The 21,446-nt window shown below is 38.9% G+C and overlaps 1 protein-coding gene across 3 annotated transcripts in view; it reads left to right on the top strand.

Moving 5' to 3' along the window:
- The first annotated feature begins 1,141 nt into the window (after window positions 1–1,141).
- The window catches only part of FERMT1 (fermitin family member 1), a 33,162-nt gene continuing 12,857 nt past the window's right edge, over window positions 1,142–21,446 (top strand). The window contains exons 1-8 of one of the 3 annotated variants that reach the window (XM_016149644.2): window positions 1,142–1,312; window positions 4,291–4,459; window positions 6,314–6,547; window positions 9,429–9,575; window positions 10,554–10,767; window positions 11,799–11,901; window positions 19,968–20,075; window positions 20,482–20,613. In XM_016149644.2, coding sequence (XP_016005130.1) covers window positions 4,309–4,459; window positions 6,314–6,547; window positions 9,429–9,575; window positions 10,554–10,767; window positions 11,799–11,901; window positions 19,968–20,075; window positions 20,482–20,613 — 1,089 coding nt within the window. In that variant the 5' untranslated portion in view covers window positions 1,142–1,312; window positions 4,291–4,308. Of the gene's footprint in view, window positions 1,313–4,287; window positions 4,460–6,313; window positions 6,548–9,428; window positions 9,576–10,553; window positions 10,768–11,798; window positions 11,902–19,967; window positions 20,076–20,481; window positions 20,614–21,446 lie in introns of those variants that run through there. The other 2 variants (XM_016148807.2, XM_016150463.2) reach the window with 2 other exon arrangements.

Below are 21,446 nucleotides of genomic sequence, written 5' to 3'. Positions count from 1 at the left end.
CGATTGTTCAACTGACCTTTTAAAATACTTTCAAAATTATAATAATAGTTGAATATGGTAATGTTAAAGCGAAAAACAAGGATTTCAATTCTAAATTACCTAACATTTTAAATTCGTATTTAAATTCTCACGGGCTTTATGTATCTGATGTAAATAGGTAAAAACTTGTATTATACTGCATGAAATTCCTCCACAGACTGGTTAAAAGAAATTCTGTCATGGAATGGTGGCAAGTATTCCATCCCTCTACCCGTCCAACAAATGAGGAAACTATCATTTCCATGTCTGTTTTATAACCACTGTATCCACTGAGCTCAGCTCCAGACCTGGCGCATAATAAACACCCAACAAATGTGTGTAATAGAAGCAAAAGAGGCTTGGGGAGGTTGTGTAAACTGCCCAAGATCTCTCACTGTTTGACTCTCTTTGGAAGTGAATCCGACAGGAAGGTGACCTGCGTGGCTGGGTGGTGAATCTGAGGTGAGCCATGCCAGACTTCCGCGTGGGGTGTGCCCTTGGGTTGCCCCGGGGTCTTCCATTGTGCGCATTTTGGGCGTCTCGCCTTCCTCTGGGGTTTACATCACCCTCTTACTCAGAGGTGAACTGCTTTTGTTTCTTCCACCTGGCTATAAAGGTCTTCCAGGCTCTTTAAAACGGAAGCGATAGTTTTAGCCTGGAGCTGGGAGTCTCCGGGCCTGGACGCACCCCGGGGTGTAAGTGATGGGTGTACCTGGAGGGCAGGGGAAGTAGCAGCACTTTAATCACTTGGGCTCGTCCCCAGCCGGCCTCAGGAAACCGGAAAAACTGGAAGAGGTCTAAGGGGTGTGGGATGGGGGCGAGATGAGAGGTCGCAAGAAGGGCGCTGGAGGTGAGCTGCGTCCCAGGTTCCCCTAGCCCTCCAGCCACGTAGCAGCCCGTCGACCACCCTTTGCCCTTAAAAAGGCTGCGGAGCGCGTCTCCTCTCTGGAGAGCGAGACCCAGCAGGCCTGGAGCAGGGCGTGCCCTCGCCTGCCGTGCGGCGCTGGCCTTGGCCGTGCCTCTGGGGGCCACGCAGGGCGGGGACGCTGCACACCGCTCACCGCGTCTCGTTGGGGGCGGGCGCTGCGCCTGGGCGGGAGATACCTGGGCGCCCTCGCCCGGGCGTCCGCCAGCAGCCCTCTCCCGCCGCAGCCCAGCGGAGCAGGAGCTGCCACTGTGAGAGCCCCAGCTCCCGCCCAGACTCAGCCTGGGTGGCCTCTGCCTTGGTCTTTAGGGGCGCAGCGTTCCACGTGCAGGTCTGCTCGGCTGCACGCCACAGGCTCCGGGAAAGGAGGTGGGTGCTCGGGGATAGGGCTACGGGGGTGGCGGACCGGCGGGCAAGGGAGGCTGTGGTGGGCACCGCTGATTCAAGAGACACCTGCCCCCTTCCCTTCTGTAGCCTCTTGCACTTCAGTGGCTGTTAAATTAAAAATAATGTCTTAGGCGTGCCACCACCTTCTCTGGCCCCGCGCGTCTCGCCGCGCAAAATAAACTGTCCAGCTGCGGGTGCTGTCTTCGTGAAGCTAAGGGTCAGGTTTCTAATCATCCACCATACTTCCCGGGGCCCCTGGACCTCGTAGAGCTGGCAAAAGGCAGGTCTTTGGACGCTCACTCTCTTCTAGAGAAAGTATCTGCAGCTATTTCTCCCTTCCTTCCTTCCTTGCTTCCTTCCTTGCTTCCTTCCTTCCTTTTTTTCTGCCTGCCTTCCTCTCGTCTTGCTCACCATGTGTGTCTGTCTCGCTGTCTGTTTCTGACTTTAATTCTTGCATTTTCGTAAAGGATAGGCTTCACCCAGGGAAGGCAGGTCTGCTGGCGTTCTTTGCTTCTTGGTCTCTGAGATGCGCTTTCCTGGTTGAAGTTTGCTGCTCTGCTCAGCAAGTAACAACTTGCTGCAGATGAGAGGTTCACTCAAAAATGAAGGCACAAAAAGATAGGAGAGGAATGTGGGGAAACCAGATCGTCTAATTTTAACCCGGATTTAGTTATAAGGGAATCACCACCATCTATTGCCTAAATGAGAAGTGTTTTGATTGCCCATGTTAAAAAAAGAACTTATGTCGGATCGCTCCTGAAATAAGCACTAAGGACTCACCTTAAAAGACAGATTATTTTCTTTATGTACAAAACATTTTAAATAAATCTCAAATCATAGCATGTTAGATATTGTTAAGATCTTAAGGTCAAACACTTCAATGCCATGTTATGAGTTTGTCTGCGAAGGTCATATCTTTATTGTCTCCTCACTGGGAAGGATTATGTTAGTAGAAATGCTTAGTAAAGGCTACTGAGAGTCTAGCTCATGTGGTTTTAAGAGTTTAACTTTATATTGGCATTACAACATTATCAATAATGTGTCCCAGTGTGGGGGTTAAGAGTTTGGAGTTAGAAAAACCTGGATTCCCTTCTAACTTGCTGTGTGACTTCAGAAAATTTACCTAGCCTCTCTGAGCCTGCATTTCCTCATTTCTAAATGGGATTGCTGAAAGAATGGAGATAACACCAGGATAGCAGTTAACACGGAGTACATCACATGGTAGTTTCATAATAAATGATTGCTGAGGCTGGTGAGGACAGAGAGGCGAGTAGCTAGGCCCAATGTCACCATTGCATGGCACTGCCCATACACGAGGTGTCCAGGTGCACGTGTGTGCATCGCGAGGTACAAGCGTTACATCACTGAGGTCTTTCTGGTCATAAAAATATCAAGAGCTACTTCTGAACTTTTAAATTGATTCAAACAAAGTCTGTCCTATGCCTGTTCAGATGTGCAGTCTTTATCTATTTCGTGTATTTTAAGATTCTCTGAAGCTCACTTATACATGGAAACAGTTTCAAATGACCACAAAACTGGTATGACACTGGTGGTTTAATTATTACTTATTATTAGAAATAGCGTTCCTCAGATGTCACCATAGTCACCGGCTTAATCTTGATTTGGATGGGTGGAAGGGAGGAAATGAGCCCTGGAGCTAATATTTCACTCAGAAGTGTGAGCTACAGACCAGCATCGCTAGGAGCCTGTTATGAATGCAAAGTGTCCACCTCCACCTGGACCCGCTGACTAGGATGTGCGTGCTAATAAGATCCGTGGGGGACTCGTGTGCACTTTGCCAGGTCAGCCGTTTTTTAGGAATTTGAGTGCACTGATGTTTTGTTAAAGTAGGCATTATGAAAACGTGAATTTCTCATAAACTGTCTTTACCTAGTAAAGTGAAAAAGATTTGTTATCACTTAAATGACTGATTTTTACTTTTAAATCTTAAAATAGTTAAGATAGGGTAGTATCATTTGTTTTCTGTTTAAAGATAAGAGATCCGACATTTTAAGTTCTGCTAGTTTTGGATTCCAGCATTCCTATTACCCCCAGAAACATTTCTGATTTGATACTGCTTAGCTTCTTTCATTCTAGTCCCTCCAAGGTGGGGAAAGCTATAGATTTGAAGTTTTCACTCTTGTCTGTAGTTTGAAAAGTAAGCTTTGTGTATCTGACACTCTTGTTTTAAATCTTTTGCCAAAGATGTGTCCCAAAACTTAATTGATGCTCTTACTTATTAACTTTTATATGATATAAAATGGTAACATGACAATAATTATGAATGATCTTATCTCATGCATTTAACATAAGACTACATATTATATCACTAAAATAGAAATTATTTTGTTATTGCTTTATTTTTTAAATTTTCATACCAGAAGATGTCATTAATATTTATAGAAGAATGTAATAATACATATGTATATATATTACAGAAAGAGATTTTAATGACATCCTTTTTTAAAATCAATTTTATCTAAGTATAATGTGCATATAACAAAATGTGTCCAACGGGACACTTAAAGTCTGTGTTTTATTTATGCAAATAATACTTTAATAATGTTGGTTTTTAAAAAAGAGATATAATGAAGGATTGCTGTTATTTGTTGCCTATTGCTAGAATAGTTCAGAGACGATCGAGAAAATCAGTAGAGAGGGAAAATGAAAATTGATGCATTGGGCTAGCAAAGAAAATAAATAACTAAGTAGACTTGGGGGAGTGAAAAGATAAAGTACATAAATTTTGAAAGCTTGACACCATTTTCATGAGACTTTTTGTCTCTAAAATTAAGATGCTGAATTTGATATCTGGGACACTGGGAGCCCTGCAGATTTTTTATAAGAGGAAGCTAATATTTAAAAAAAAAAAAAAAAAAAAGTTTTGTTCTGCAGGGCCTGCTGGCAAGCTCCATATTCCTTCTTGTGTTCTGATCTATGTCTGCTTTTTTATGCAGCAGACACCTTCATTTGCCACAATGCTCTCGTCCAGTGACCTTTCATCTGCTTCTTGGGAGCTCGTGGTCCGAGTTGACCATCCAAATGAAGAGGAACAGAAAGACATCACACTGAGGGTGTCTGGAGACCTGCATATTGGGGGAGTGATGCTCAAGTTAGTAGAACAGATCAGTAAGTTACTGTTTCTTTATGGTTTCTCTGTATTTGAAAACCTCTGTTTCATCACCACTCAATGACTGATCTAGGTTGTCTGATCATCTGAGTTTTTCTGATCATCCTTCTTGTAATGGGGCCAGAGAGTAAGCCCTCTCCCCACAGGTCAAAGAGAAACAAAGTGGTCTGCAGGAGCCTCAAACTGAACCTGAACAGCTTTGCAAAAACTCGAGTCTGTCATGACAAGCAAAAGTTCCTCAGTAGGTATAATACTGTATTTCCACAGGGATGGGGCCCATTCTACTGGTGACATCTAGGGTCATTTTAGACTATTTCTAGGGCAGTAGACTACTTCGTCAATTCTCTGTTAATATTTGATTGCTCAGTAATAAAGTCAGCTTGGTGTTGATGTGTCTTTTGTCACTTACCCACCATTTGCTACTCTCCTTGTTTAAACAAAGAGAAGTCTTCAGGGTCAGAGTCTTCACATCAGGAGTCAACGTGATCAACCTGGAATTTAATAATGTTCTGTTTTTTTGTATTTATTTTTATCTTCTAAGGTCATGGACGTTGGCTTTTCATTTACGCTAGGTAAAGCTTTTTTTAAGCAAGTCAATTGAAGTATAATATATATACAGAAGAGTACACTTATCATAACGTACAATTCAGTGAACATTTGAAGTCATGTAACCACCACCCAGGTGGTTCAAGAAATAGAACATTACTTGTTCCCCAACCCAAGTCCTACACCTGACCTCTCCAGGTCACTGCCCCACCAAGGGTAACCACTGTCTTTAATTTAACACCATAGGAATAATTTCATTTGTTTTGGAACTATATGAAAGTGGAATTATACAGGATATTCTCTTGTCTGCGTTCTTTCACTCAACATTATGTCTGTGACATTTATCCATATTGTTGCATACAGTTTTGATTCATTTCTCCTCCGTGTTGTGTAATATTCCATTGCATGATTATGCCACAGTTTACCCATTTACCTGTTGATGAACATTTGAGTTATTTCTGTTTGGGGGCTATTAAAGGTAAGGCTGCTATAGTACATGACTTTTAGTTAGTATATATAGCTCAGAGAGGAATTGCTAAATAATTGACTTTCCAAAATAGTTACAATGTTTCTTCTTCTACTAACAGCATTGTGAGAAAGGTTTTCCAACTTAAAAAGAGAGTGAAAGAGAAAAACAATCTTTTTTTAAAAAGTAAATAAAATTCTGGTGGCTCTTAATGTAGCAAGATAGAAGATTGACTATTGGCTCCAATATTAACAAAAGGAAAAGATTCAACTTTGGTGCCAACACTGAAGGAGAAGGAAGTTTCATGTTGATGAAGAAAATATTCAGCTCTGATTTTAATGTAGACACTTGGGAAACTTGGAGTATGCCAGCATTGATATGAGAGTTGGAGGTTACTGCAAAGAGTGAACAGTCAGCTTTATAGTACTTCTATGTGAACTCGGATTGGGAGCTAGTGATATTCCCATTTGATCCAGTGGTGTACAGATACATTTCTAATAGAGAAATAATCTTGATTAAACAAAGCCACATGTTGCTGGCCTTCCCAGAAAGGACCACGGCACTAAGGGATGTAGGGATAAGAACTTCAGCATTTCATTGTAAACAAAATGTGTTTGTTTTTGTCCCTTCCATAATATTTAAATACCAGCAATGGTAAGGTCCAGTTTGTTTTCCACCTGCTTCACCTTAGATACTTTGAAGAGAAGCCAAGAATTGTTGCACTTTGTGTTGTAAAGGAGGGGCATGAAAGAGCCCTTGTTTGTTTCAGTTTTTGCACACAGTGGAAGTCCCTGGAGCGCTCCCTCTCCTTGCACTTCATTGTTTTTTCTGTTTTTTGCAGACATCGCCCAAGACTGGTCAGACTTTGCCCTTTGGTGGGAACAAAAGCATTGCTGGCTTCTGAAAACGCACTGGACTCTGGACAAATGTGGAGTCCAAGCAGATGCAAAGCTGCTTTTCACCCCTCAGCATAAAATGCTTCGCCTCCGCCTACCAAACGTGAAGACGGTGAGACTGCGAGTCAGCTTCTCCGCTGTGGTTTTTAAAGCTGTCAGTGACATCTGCAAAACCTTGAGTGAGTACCCTGGAGGGGCCTCTGTGCCCTTTGGACTCTTAGCAAAGGACGGGAGGAAAACGAAGTGTGCTTTCTGCCTACCTCAAGTGGTTGGCTTTACAAAATACTGCCTTGTTAGAAAGCACACTTTTCAAGCCCAGTTCTGAGCACTTGAGTCATTTAAGTGGAATTAAACATAATAGAACATTATTGAAATAAATCAGATTCATTTCCATTTCCACAAAGCTTAAAACAATTTCTAAAGAGGTTTGTAAACAGAAGAGACAAATTGGTGACAATTTCCTCAAAAACATTCATTTTTCTAAGCCATAGTAAAATCATCACTATATTTTAGGCTGAGTTCCATTAAATCATTGTCACCATAGAGCCAATGTGTCTTTATTGTTTTTGAGATAACGATGTTGCAATGTTTAATTGCTTCACTAACACTTGGCTCTAGTAAATAGCTGTCCACTAAAATCATTTGTGGTGTTTATTTTAAGCAGAAAAGTACAGTTAATTATGGAATGAAAACTAATTCTTTGTGAGATGGTGTCTCATGAGTTTAACAGCCATTAGAGATAACACTGCCCAAACCATTTCTTCCATAATGGGAACAAACCCTGCATTGTGAACGTGTTCTTATTTTATATTTTTAAAAGTATGTAGGTATATTTTTTTTGTTCCAAGGCTAACATCCAGCATTTGAACACAGTATATACAAAATATGAGTGATCCAGCTTCCCCATTAAACTATAAATTGCTCACCTGTTCCTTCCGTTAATACATATTGATTAGGCAAACATTGTAATGCATGCTAGGGATATGTTAGTAATAAAAAAGTCCTAAATTCCTTCCCTCCTTAGCCTTACATTCTAGCATAGAGTGACAGAAAATTAATAATAAATGTAAAAAATAAAATGTTAAAAGGAAAAGGTAGAAAAAAAGGAAAAAAGGCATAATAGTATATGTAGGCTCGGGAGTGCCAATAATGGAGACAGGAGGCTGGTATGGTTTTAAATAAGGTGATGACAGTTTGAAACCAGTTTTTGAGTATGTCCAGCATGAGGCCTGGCACACATTAGCTGTTCAATAACTGCTGAGTGACAAATGAATGACCCTTCCATTATAGAATATAAGTTCTATAGTGTCCCTGATGCATGGTGAACAAATGCCAGGGCATTGCAGTACTATTCCAATGAGGATTTGAAAACAATGTAAGTGACTAAATAACATGATAGACTCCACATACCACAGTGGACTGGAAGCATGCATTGGAGCTGGGACCTGGGACCATATCTTTTGGTTTCAAAATAAACAGAAGCAGTCAGATGTTATTTATTTTCTTTTCCAGATTATATCTTTATGGTAGGTCTAAAAGGCTCAACTTGGCACTTCCAAGATTTGCTTTTTGTATCTGATCAATTGAAGCTAAATTAAATTTAGCAATGTAATAGTTTTTCCCTTAAGGAAAAGGAAAGACAAATCTTGGGCTTGGAGATATAAGGTTTTTAGTTTTGTTTGTTCTGTTTGTTCTGTTTCTGATGCTTCCACTGGACATTTTCATTGTCTTCAGGTTTTGTGTATAAATTATGCATTTAGAATGGTCACAGATATATGTTGCAACTTGACAATCAGACATCCTTGGTTACTGGGGAGAGGATAGAGCTGAACTGCCAGCCTCAGTCTCAGCATGAAGTAGTGTTTGAATTGAGAAGTGGGAGAACCTATGGAATCAGTGCATTTACCTCCAGGAAAGTGGCCCCAAGACTCTGACATCCACATTCCTTGGCTCTTAACTGGGATCTTAGCAGCTCAGTGAAGTTAATGGTTATCAGGAGTTCTGTTTGGCAATGATAATTATATTTGATTAATAAAGAAAAATTAGGGTCTTCTTCTTAGTTTGAGTGCTTCAGAAGAAGATGCTGAGATAAGGATTCAAGTACAAATATTTGTTTTCTTGGGAGATGATGCCAGGAAACCCTGGTTCAGAGTGGGGATATGAGTCTAGGGAAAGAAGGCCACGAATAAGAGAGTGTCACCAATCAGATAACACTGCAGGCAGCTGGGGACCTTAGGAGGACAGCATAGACATGCCTCAGAGCTATCCTACCCTGAGGATGAAGGAACTGGGGCGTTAATATATCCTCTCCTTAGTCACTGAGGGCTGCTCTTGGGGAGCGTTAATCCTCTGAACTTGTGTGGCCTGTTGCATCTGTATCTGGGCAGTGCAGATTCTGGCATCCCGAGCAAGCCCTGGGGCAGAGAGATGCATGTCCTAGCCGCCGCTGGAAATCAGGTCAGAGTGCACTGAAATGGTGAGGACCAAGAAAAGACGGGCAGGATGCCAACAATGTCTCCTACAAGGAGGAAATCAGTTACTGGATGTTGTGTAAGAAAAAGGCTCTCGGGGTCTATGGTCCATAAAGAAAAACGATGGGGTTCTTGGTTGTTTAAAAAGCTAAACGAGGAAAGGAGAGATAGGGAGGGAGAAAAAAAGGGAAAAAAGAAAGGAGGGAGGGAAAAATTGGTAGTAAATAGATGACACAGGAAGAGCAAAATGCTGGTGGTGATTAAGGTGGGTGATGAGCCCATGAAGGGGGCAGTATACGGTTCCCTTTGCTTTAGGTATGTTTGAAATATTTTCACAATAAGTTAAACTAGAAATTCGACTAGACTGAATTTCTCTCCACTCTTTGACCCATACATACCCCCTGTGGGGGGGAGGGGCGGGTCTCTGTTCACCTTCTGTTTCTTCAAAAAGGAATGCATAGCTCCATTTACTTCTCAGAAATATCCTGAGAAACAATTTCAAATGCCCAATGTGACTCTGAGTCTTAGAAGGATTTTTTTTTTTTTTTACTTTTTGATTTTATTCTTTATTTTTATTTTTATTTATTAGATATTAGAAGATCAGAAGAACTTTCCTTGTTAAAGCCTCCTGGCGACTACTTTAAAAAGAAGAAAAAAAGAGATAAAAATAATAAGGAGCCCATAATTGAAGATATTTTAAACTTGGAGAGTTCTCCAACAATTTCAGGCCCACCAGGTAAGGTTCATGACAGGCATTTTGTTTTAATTCATTCTCAAATCCAAGAAATTCTTAAATTCTTAAATCCGGAGGACTCTCCTCTCCTCTGCCTTTCTTCTTCTTCCCTCCTTTCTTCTCTCTCCCCTAAAACAAAGAAGGAGAACTAAAATTTCAGGATTGCTGGGATGAGGAAGGGATATCCAACTGACTTTAGAACTGACAATTTAGGTATATTTTATAGCTCATTATTTTAATTGTATGTATTATGTTGCTGATGAATTAAAAACAGTAGAACTGGCCGTGAAGTTGAGGGGGAAAAGACATTATTTAGATCACTCAAATATACTTCTGTTTTTCTGATTCTACTTTTATGTGACTCTTCTGAATTCGATTTAAATTTTGCATTGGTCATGTAACGAGAACAGATAAAAATTCTAGAAAGGCATCACCTTTTGCTTCTGATGTAAAAATAAATCTCTAGCTTGTTTGCAACATATGAGGGTTTTCTTGCATAGTATATTCCAGTGCAAAGAATAAAAGGGATTATTTGCACTTCCCTTATACAAATTAAAGCCAAATGATTTATAAACCATCAATTAGCTGGGTTCTTAATATTGGCAATTACTGCCATCTTTTAAAGGATTTGCCCAAAATGTACTATGTACATATGATCTTCAGTTTTCGAATACTGCCCAAACTCACTACTAACATAGAAAAGTTTTGAATTGTTAAGAAGGAGATAGTCCCAAGCATTTGTCTAGATTGATTGGGGAAGATTTTACAGCTTACGAACTTACAGGAGCTCAATATTCAGGCAAGAGTTTACTTGTGTATAACTTCTCTCCCCAGTAGTCATCAGCGATCTGATTATTTTAAATGTTACAAACATTTAAATTCAAAACCCATTTTAGTATCAGCAGAGTTAGTACTTCTTTCTCCAAAGAGTCCCACCCCTTGAATCCCCTGTCATAACACGTGCTCCCTTTTGTCTTGCAGTTAGTCCTGGGTTATACAGTAAAACCATGACTCCAACATATGATCCTGTGAATGGAACTCCAGCATCATCCACCATGACTTGGTTCAGTGACAGCCCCTTGACTGAACAAAACTGCAGCATCCTTGCCTTCAGCCAACCCCCACAGTCACCAGAGGCACTGGCCGATATGTACCAGTCTCGGTCTCTGGTCGATAAAGCCAAGCTCAACGCCGGGTAAGGATGTGCCTCCACTTTGCTTCTCTGTGAACTGATGTGGATGTAGTAAGAGAGATGCTGCAGAGATGGGGGAGGGGTTTTTTAAGTCTCTAAGTTAGCATTCCTGGGGATTGTACACCTTTAGTAAAAGTCAGTACTGATTTTAGCAACAAAAGGGGTAAATGCAGCTTTTGGTCATCTTAGTACATTGAAAGTGTGACAACATTTATGCGTTTGGGTAACTCAATGTTTTCCGTAAGTGAATACTAATTTTTACCCCCACAGGTGTGCAAAGTGTGTATTTTATGGGATGTAGAGCAATTTATAAGTGAGTTGGTCTTCATGGGTTATTACAGAAATGTCTAGACAATAAGAGTCAGTTTTGGATCAGACCACCTGGTGTAGAGAAGAGGCGGAGCAGGCCATCAGCAAGTGCAGATTCTTCTTCTGGCTCCACCATGAGGCACATGACCTTAAATATACCACTTAATGTCACTAAGACTCAGTTTCATCATCTATAAAATTGAGAAAATAAAACCTGCCCTGGCTCCTTCACTGGGCTGCTTTATAGCAGGGGTCTGTTAGGAATGGGGCCGCACAGCAGGTGAGTGGCTGGCGAGCAAGTGAATCTTCATCGGTATTTGCAGCCGCTCCCCAGCGCTAGCATCACCGCCTCAGCTCCACCTCAGATCGTCATGCATTAGATTCTCACAGGAGAACCAGACCCTGGTGCCAAAAAGGTTGGAGACCGCTGCTTTAAAGTGTCAATGTATATATATATATAAAGCATTGGGAAAGCTGTAAGATAAAATGCAGGTATAAGCTATTATCAAGTCCTCTGCTTTACTTGTTTTTGTTCATATTACTTACACAGACTTTGTTCAAGAAGGTATGTGTATGTACGTATATAATATAAACATGTTATATATAACACATGTTATATATAAAACATATAGAATATATACATATAACATAAACATATTGTATAATATTATAACATATACGTATACAATTAATAGGCTTGTAATGCTCGTCCCATTGTTTTCTAGTTGGTTAGACTCCTCGCGTTCTCTTATGGAACAAGGCATTCAGGAAGATGAGCAGTTGCTGTTACGATTTAAATACTACACTTTCTTTGATTTGAATCCCAAAGTAAGATACTCTTTCTCTATTCTCTTTTTTTATTTTTTTTAAATTTATTTTTATTTTTAAAGTTTATTGGGGTAACATTGGTTAATACAATTATATAATTTTCAGGTATACATTATCATTTGACATCTATATATTCTATTGTGTGTTTACTACCCAAAGTCCAGTTTTCTTCAGCTACTATATTTGATCCCTTTTACCCACTTCACGCTACCTCTCCCCCACTATATTTGGCTCCCTTTACCCCATCTACCTCCCTCCTCCTCCCCCACCCCACTAGTAACCACTACTCTATAGTCCTCTGGTAACCACTAGTCTGTAGTCCATGTCCATGAGTCTCTTTGTTTGTCCTGCTCCTTTGTTGCTTTTAGGTTTATATCTCACATATAAGTGATATCACTTGATTTTCAGCTTTTTCTGTCTGGCTTATTTCACTTAGCATGATTATCTTGAGGTCCATCCATGTTTTCGCGAATGGCAATATTTCATCTCTTCTTATGGCTGAGTAATATTCCGTTGTATATATGTACCACAGCTTCTTTATCTAGTCATCTATCATAGGACATTTCGGTTGCTTTCATGTCCTGGCCACTGTCTATTCTCTTTTTTTAAAATGTGAATGCATAGAAGTTTAGTATCGAATCATTTAGTCATCAAAATTAGGATTAATTACATGTAATTTTCTATTTAGTTCTGCATATGGGTCTCTGGATTTTCATCTTTTGGGTTCTAACAAGCATGGTCAGCAGCCCGAGGGAGCCGGAGTCCCTAAGAGTCTTCACGCCCAGCATGGCACGCACTCCCCCTCTTGGTTCCTGAGAACCAAGGGACAAGCAGAGGGCGGCTAATGGGACCAGAGTCTGTAGTGCTTAGGAAGGAAGGTGACATCAGGACCCAGGTTAAGAGCAGGTTCTCAGAATAAGCCAGAACCCCATGATGGCACGAACCAGACTCCACCCACCGCTCCCCACTCCACAGTGCTGAAAGTCTTTGGTGCTAAGAAAGAGGAATCCTTTATATAAATAAAGACCCAGCTGGTCACCAACTCCCATTCTAAGTGCACACCTCCCACTGGAAGTTTACTGGGACAATCGAGTGGTGAAATAAGTCCCCTGATCTTCGGCCTCTTCCTCGCCCCCATTTGCCCTTTTCTAGAGTTATGAGTCAGCAGTTAAATGGCTAAATGTAAAAAATATAAACTGGGTCACGGGTTCTCTGGTGCACTGGGCGAGTTTGTCGTATCGTTCCCCTCTAGTTTCGTGCTTGTTGTTGCCCTTCCCTTTACTGCCTGGCACTCGTTTGAAGGGCTTGCTTCAGGCCACCTCTTCTGTGCAGACCCTTTTCTCACCCACAGCAGTGTTACTGCCTCTTGTGGCACTATCTTCTCTTTGGTCCTGATTTTAAGTCTGGTCTTCAAAGGCCCATCTCAGCTTCCATTGATTTCCTAATGGGCATCTTCTTCAAAATAAGCCTTATTCCTTGCCATTCCTTGAGAGATCCTGCTCAGTCTTTGATTTAAATCCAACTTAATGCACGTGGACCTAACTTGTTTCTAATATGCATGACTTCCAGTGGATCACAGCAAAAGAGCAAATTTTGGCTTTTCTTTGGTAAAACATTCAGGAGAAATTACTGTATTGCTTCTTCTAAATAACCGTTTTTATTTTTTAAGGGAACTGTGAATTATATATCTGTCTAACAGATTTCCTTCTTTGCATTGTCTGCTAGAACCAAATTTATACATTTTTCTGGAATTTCATTTTTAAGCCTCATTCCTGACTCAGCTTTATTCTTTCTTTGCATAATTCCTAGTCAATTTAAGCTATCTTGTTGTATGCTATATATTCTAATAAGCTGCCTTTAATTTTTTTCTGATAATAGGTAAGTAAAACATACTTATGCATTTTCTGATTGATAAATGAATAATTTGGCCCAATCTTACCTATTTAAACTGGTGCTCCTGCTTATTTTATTCATTTATTTATTGAGCAACTGCTGTGTACCAAAAACTAAGCTAGCAGCCGAAAACCCAAAACTGCTGGATGTTAGAATAAGGTTTTCAAATTAATTAAATAAAATACATAGGATTACAAAATGAAACAGTTATATTGAACTATAGTAACCAAAATCTTTTTTCAAAATGAAAATGTTATGCCTGGCCAAAAAAAAAAAAAACACAAAAAACAAAAACCCCACCTATAAACAAAGTAAAAAAAAAGTTTTACAACACGTACTACAAACAAAAGACTGATTTCCACCAATATATAAAGGGCTCCTACAAATCACTAATAAAAAAAGACCAATAACCCAGAGCAAAGAATATGAACACATAGTTAATAGAAACAAAACTACAATGGCTCTTAGCCTTAGGTTGGCATACACCAAAACGTTTCAGATACTATCGAGGCAAGAGTGTGGGAAAACAGGCTCCGGCATGCACTGCTAGTAGGTCAAAGTACAAATTCATCTAGCCTCTGTGGAAGGCACTTTAGTGATATCCATCAAAATTACAACTCTACACAGCTGTGACCCAGCAAATCCACCCCTCATTATTTATACCACAGTTACACTCACATATGTGCATTGATATGTCCATGCACAAGAACAGTTATGACTACACTGTGTGTTTTAGGAAAAGGTTGGAAACCACCTAAACATCCATCAATGGGGAACAAGTTAAATCCATTATGGTACATCTGAGTTGTGGTATTGTTAAGAAGAATGAATCAGCTTTCTTTAGATGTGGAACATAGTCAGGGTATACATTATTGAATAAAAAAGAGCAAGGTACAGAACAGTTCATGGGAAACTACTATTTGTGGAAAACAAAAGGGAAAAAGACTTTTTATTGTAGGATATTAACCTTTTGTCCCTTTAGAATTCATTCGAAATAAATTCCTTCATTATATACTCTTTTGCCTCATTTAAATGCATTCAAATGTAAATTGAAAAATTTATAACTCCAATAGTTCATTGTATTTTTAAATGTTCAGTAGAGAAAAGGCATATTAGTAAGAGAAGGTGAAAACTGCTGTCCAGCTAATAGGGAGTCTTAAGTGATTAGATCTAAATAGTAGCGCCTGAAAACTGTGGGAAGTAGGTCTTATTGTTTGTTTGCATTGTTGGTTGGTGAAACGGGTGGAGGGGTTGACTGAACAGACTAGATAGAAACATGGATTCAAGAACTGGAGGTGGCAGAGCCATGTGCTTCTAGCTTGGGGTTTCTGTTTTCAATTAGCCAGAAGACAAAGCAAATCTAGGGCCACAGAGAGGGCAGGAGTATCCGGTCTTCGCCAAACACTTGCTACTAAGTCCCGGAAACCACTGAAGAGTTCTCAGAGAGAAGACCTATTAGGATGCTCATTAATGACTGACCTGTGGAAGACTTAGGACCTTGTGATGTCCCAGAGCCTCAGTGGGAATGCAGACAAGCCTCCGAAGGGGGTATCCAGAGTTCTTTAAGGATGCTGCAGAGAAATCCAGTGTCCCTCAGAATGCGCCTGGGCTTATCCTGAATGTGGTTATGACAGCTTGTTCTAGATCCGGTCCTTCTCCTAACGTCCATGTGTAAATGAAGGTCACTTTCATTTAACGAATATTATTTCAAATTATTGTTCTATTCGACTGGGGGTGGGGGAGCTAAGTATGTTCAGGCATGGAAGCTTTTATTTTTAAATTGCTAGTGACTGTGTTTGAGAAAAGAGCCTTATTTGGTGACTGAACTTACTCTTACTAAAACTCCTGTGACAAGGATTATAGTGCTGTGTCTGATTGCAGACAGAGACCGGTGGATGGATGGGTGGATGGATGGGTGGATAGGTGAACAGGTAGGTGAATGGATGGAGGGACAGGCAGACTAGACAGCGCAAATCGAATTTCAGCAGCTGCACATAAAATTTAGATTTTGTCTTTCAACTGTGAATTAAAGCAGGGCTTGGTTTTATTGGGGGAATTGCTGGGTTTTTGGCATTCATTGTGTAGTTTCTTAGTTGTCATGTCTTTTGATTTCAGTATAATTTACATGATAAATTCAGCCATTGTAGGCCTACAATATGGTTTGTAGTAAATTTATACAGTTGTGCAACCATCATTACAATCCAGTTTTAAAACACTTGCATCACCCCCAAAATTTTCTTTGTACCCATTTGTAGTCAGTCCCTGCCCCAGCCACAGCCCCACCCCACCACTGGCCTGCTTTCTGTCTCCAGTTTTGTCTTCTCTAGAAATTTCATATAAATGGAGTCATACAGTATATAATCTTTTGTCTGGATTCTTTTACTCAGCATAATGTTTTTGAGGTTCATCTGTGTTGATGCGTGTATCAGTAGTGCATTTCTTTGTACTGCCGAGTGGTGCCCCATTGTGTGGATGGACCATGTTTCATTTATCCATTTGGACTTGGGGGACATTGGCTTATTTCCAGGGTGGAGCTGTTATGAATAATGCTGCTGTGAATGTTCTCTTTGTCGTGTTTTGATTTGTTTTGGAAGGATTCTGGGGTGAACTCCTGAGGTGTTCCATGACACCTGGCAAAGTTCACAAAACAAAGACAGATCCCCTTAAGATTCATAATATTCTAGCCTCTTAAATGCTACACACTTAGGTTTGTGTTGTAGAAATGCTGAGAAGGAGCACGCCAGTGCAACAGGTCCCATTGCCCACTTAACCTGATAGTAACGCTATTTGCCGGTTTGGGCTTACTTCGTATTTTTACATTCCCTATCACCTTTTTTAATATACATAAGGTTCCCGCAAAAGGAAAAATAAACTAATGCTAACCAACCTGTGATAAGTCCATTTAGGAACTGTATCTTTCTGTTCCTCCTCCATATTTCCTTCAACATTTTTATTTTTTAAAGGATATAGTAAAATGTAAACTTGGTGTTGAAAAAAAAAAAGAAAGAAAACCAAACATAGGAGTTATTGTTTAACAGATACGGAGTTTCAGTTTTGCAAGATGAAAAGAGTTCTGTAGAATGCCACTGAACTGTGCACGTAAAAAATGGTTAACAAGGTAAATTTTATATGTATTTTACCACAATTTTTTAATAAAAGAAAAAGGAATTACATAGAGTAAAAATGGAAAATAGTTCTTTACCATGACTTTTTTCCCCAAGAAGCAGCCACATATAACAGCTTGATGATTAACAATACTTGCAGATTTTTTCAGTTATAACATTTTTGAACAAATTTTCAAGATCTTTTTTCCCTATACAAATGAGATCATGTGTTCGCTCCTTTTTCATAATATATCCTGGCCGTCTTTTCATGTCAGTGTATATATGTTTGACTTTTTTTTTTTTATGACTACAAAATAATCAAAGGAAAGGCTAAACTATAATTTATCAGGACCCTGGGATGCTTGCAATTTTCGCTCTTTCAAAAAATGTGGTGCACATTCTTATATAATTATCTTTGATAAGTGCTTGCATTTCTTTAGTATAGTAATCATAGATATGCTCATCAAAAGGCAAAAAGACATTAAAAGATGCTGCCAAATTGCCTTCCGACTAACCTCATATGTGAAAGTGCCGATTGTACCACATCCTCGCCAATACCAGTCATTATCAATCCTTAAACAATGTGGGTAAATCTAATAGGAAAATAGAAACTCTGTCATCTCTGTTTTCAGTTTGAATCCTCTGTTTATTAGTGAAGCTGAACATCCTTTCCAATGTTTACATGCCCATTTTGCTTTCTTCTATGAGTTGCCTATTTATATATTTGCCCCATTTTTTTTTTGAATTGTTTTTTTCATGCCGATTTATAGGAGCACTTTGTATATAGTGGATATTATCTTTTACATTTATTACAAATGTTATTTTCCAGTCTGTGTGTGGTCTTATAAAAGTATAATCTTCAATAGGGTATTTTTCACCATTAAAAATGCTTAATTTTCGATTATCAAGTCAGTCATATGCATCATAATTTTTAGGCTTCCTCTCTTGCTTAGAAAAGCTTTTCACTTTCAAAGACAACAAAGAGTGTTCTCTCATGTTTCTGTCTAGTAGTTTTGGTTGTTATGTTTAGATGCTTTATAACTTTTTTGAGGTATGATTCATATACCATACATTTTACTTATATAACATGTACAAGTGAGTGGTTTTTAGTGTATTCATAGAGTAGTGCAAACTATGCCCCTGTCTAATTTCAGAATATTTTTATCATCTTAACAAGAAACTCATTATCTATTAGGAGTTGCTCCCCATTTGCCTCCCACCCTCACAACCCTAGGAAACCATCAGTCTACTTCCTGTCTCTGTGGATTTGCCTATCCTAGACATTTCATATAATGGAGTTATGCAATATGTAGTACTTTGTGACTAGTTTCTTTCACTTAGCATAATACTTTCAAGGTCCATCCATATTGTAGCATGTACCAGTATTTCATTTTATTGCCAAATAATATCCCATTATATGTATATACCACATTTTATTATCCATTCATCTATTGATGGATATGTAGATTGTTCCTCCTTTTTGGCTATTACGAATAATGCTGCTATGAACATTCATGTACAATTTTGATTTTTTTTATTGTGGTAAGGTATGCACAATATAACATTTGCCATTTTTTCCATTTTTAGGTTCATAATTCAGTGGCATTAAGTACATTCACATATTCTGCAACTATCACTGCTATTTATTTCCAGAACTTTTTCATCATTCTATACAGAAACTCTGTACCCATTAAACAATAATTCCTCATTTAACCCCTCCCCCCAGACACTGGTAACCTCTATTCTACTTCCTGTCTCTGTGCATTTGCCTTTTCTAAATACCTCATGTAAGTGGAATCAGACAATATTTGTCTTTTTGTGTCTGGCTTATTTCACTTAGCATGATGTCTTCAAGGTTCATATATGTTGTAGTACACATCAGAATTTCCTTCCTTTTTATGGCTGAATAATATTCCATTGTGTGTGCGTGTGTGTGTGTGTGTGTGTGTGTGTGTGTGTACTTTTTTTTTGGTTTTCTGATTCATCTGTTGATGAGCATTTAGGTTGTTTCTACCTTTTAGCTATTGTGAATGATGCTGCTATGAACATTGGTGTACAGTATCTGTTTGAATCCCTCTTTTTAATTTTTTTCAGTATATTCTTACAATTGGAATTGCTGGATCATATTCTATGTTTAACTTTTTGAGGAACTGCCAAATTGTTTCCCACCGAGGCTGCACCATTTTACATTCCCACCAACAATGAACAAGGGTTCCAATTTTTCCACATCCTCACCAACATTTGTTATTATCTATCTTTTAAATTAGAGCCATCGTAGTGGGTATGAAGTGGTATCTCATTGTGGTTTTGGATGTTGAGATCCTTTGAGCTATCTGCAATTTATTTTCTTGAATGATGTAAAATTGTCTTTTGAGTTGGAATTTTTGTTTTCTAAATGGCTAGACATTTTTAAGACTATTTATAGTGTTAAATTCTTTCTTCCCCTACCGATAGAAAGTGCCATTTTTATTTTATATTTATATACATAAATAGGTCTTTTTCTAGAGATAGTGTTATGGATATTTTGTCTATCACTGTACCAATGCCACACCATTTTAGTTATTCCACCTTTGTGATATGTTTCTATTTTAGAGAGGACAAATTTCTCCCAACTTTGTTTTTGACGATATTTGAACATTATCTCTTGCGTAGAGACATCAGCCTGTATAGAGTTGCACTTAAGAATCTCTATCACATTCTGATCAGGATTGCACTGAGTTTGCAGATCAGCTTGGGGATCCCTTTCCTTTATATTACTTATTACATAAACCATTTTTACTACCTGTTTTTCCTACCAATAGAAAAAGTGTGATGAAAAAGAGGCAAAATAATGGAATCTAAGATGGGTCAGTGTGGACCCTTAAATTCCGAAAAATATTTTGAGGAAGTTCTAAATTCAGGAATAAAAAATGCTGGGGCAGTGGAAAAGTAGAGGGGTATTTCTTTCAGTTACCTGAACTGGAGTTTATTGCATCTGATTAACAAGGAATGGCCTTAGTCATTCTGAGATTTTTGTATTGTGGAATATAAATTACACACACACACATGCACACCTGTTTCTTTCTGTAGTACGACGCTGTCCGAATAAACCAACTCTATGAACAAGCCAGGTGGGCCATTGTCCTAGAAGAAATCGACTGCACAGAGGAGGAAATGTTGATCTTTGCAGCTCTGCAGGTATGTGAACTTCAGTACCTTTTTTCTGGAGGGAGTTCTGCTTCAAGTTTCATTTTCTTCCTAGTGTTTTGTTCTTTGAAGAAAGCGCTGGAAATGAGGGCAGTAAATTAAAATTTAAAATGCTCCTCATAACCCACACACGTGTACATCTTATGTAAAGTATTAGTCTTAACCGTTCTTATCTCTTTCCCCCTACAAGCTCAACCACTGATGGAGAGGAACCGAGTTTGAACATGACTAACCATAAATCTCAGAACGATTCAGATTAAAATGTCATTTTAATCTGAATTAATTAAAGATTTCCTTATAGATGTTTGGTATTACAAGGGGAGTTGCCTCTGAAAAAGAACTGGCTAATGGACTCGTTTACGCTTATAACATTTCTAAAACCTCTATTTCTTTGTAGTATCACATTAGCAAACTATCATCATCAGCCGAAATACATGATTTTACAAATGAGTCTGAGGTCGATGAAGTAGAAGCAGCACTTTCTAATTTGGAAGTGACCCTAGAAGGTGCAAAAGCAGACAACACGTTGGTATGAACTTTTCTAATTACTTAGAATTGTGGCTTTGTTCTGACTTATTGACAAATATAGATGAGCTTTCTTAAAATTAGAAATAAGAAACTATTTTGTCTGATTTTGAAAACAGAAAACATACCCGTCATCTGACAAGTTTAAATCTAGCAAGAACTGACTAGCTTTTCTCAGGTCAGCTCTGTAAGGGACTGTAATATATTTTCATCACTACTAATGATAATACTTTTGTATCAAGTTTCTCCCTCTGGAGGAGTTGGTATGGTATGAGGGAAAGACTGCTGAGGACTCCATTTCACTAACATGCCGTATGGAATTGGTCCCTGAAGTCTAGTTGTGAGAATAGAGAAAATACTTTACAGAAAACAAAGCCTTATTATGTATTTACCTAGATATACATTTCCACTGGGCAAGGTTGACAGAACTGAGGGCCTTTTTCTAGAACATTATAAAAAGTTCCTAAACCCTTTTGTCTTCAGGAAATAAACACACACACACACACACACACACACACACACACACACCCAGTAAAACAAAGAGTTTATCGTTTCTTGCCCTTTATCCATGAAATGTGGCTAAATGTTAGCTTTATCATTGGAATGTTCTTCCTGTTTGATTCATTTGTTGGGTGCCACTCTTTTGTTTAACCTCTTTAATCATGGGAGTAATTATTAGCTTAATCACATTGAATCAGAAGGGTGGATCCATTGTAATTGGATTTTTACAAAGTAATAGATAAAAATGAGTCACTATATCCTTATATATTTAATATGTGTTCTCTTATGATTAAATTCCTTAAAATAGGAAATTGGTATCATACAAAAGCAAATAAG

This window comes from Rousettus aegyptiacus, unplaced genomic scaffold (genome assembly GCF_014176215.1).
Source record: "Rousettus aegyptiacus isolate mRouAeg1 unplaced genomic scaffold, mRouAeg1.p scaffold_m13_p_12, whole genome shotgun sequence".
In the NCBI taxonomy this organism is placed as follows: domain Eukaryota; kingdom Metazoa; phylum Chordata; class Mammalia; order Chiroptera; family Pteropodidae; genus Rousettus; species Rousettus aegyptiacus.
Note: the sequence above shows the minus strand (reverse complement) of the source record. Positions and strands in the feature narration are given on the sequence as shown.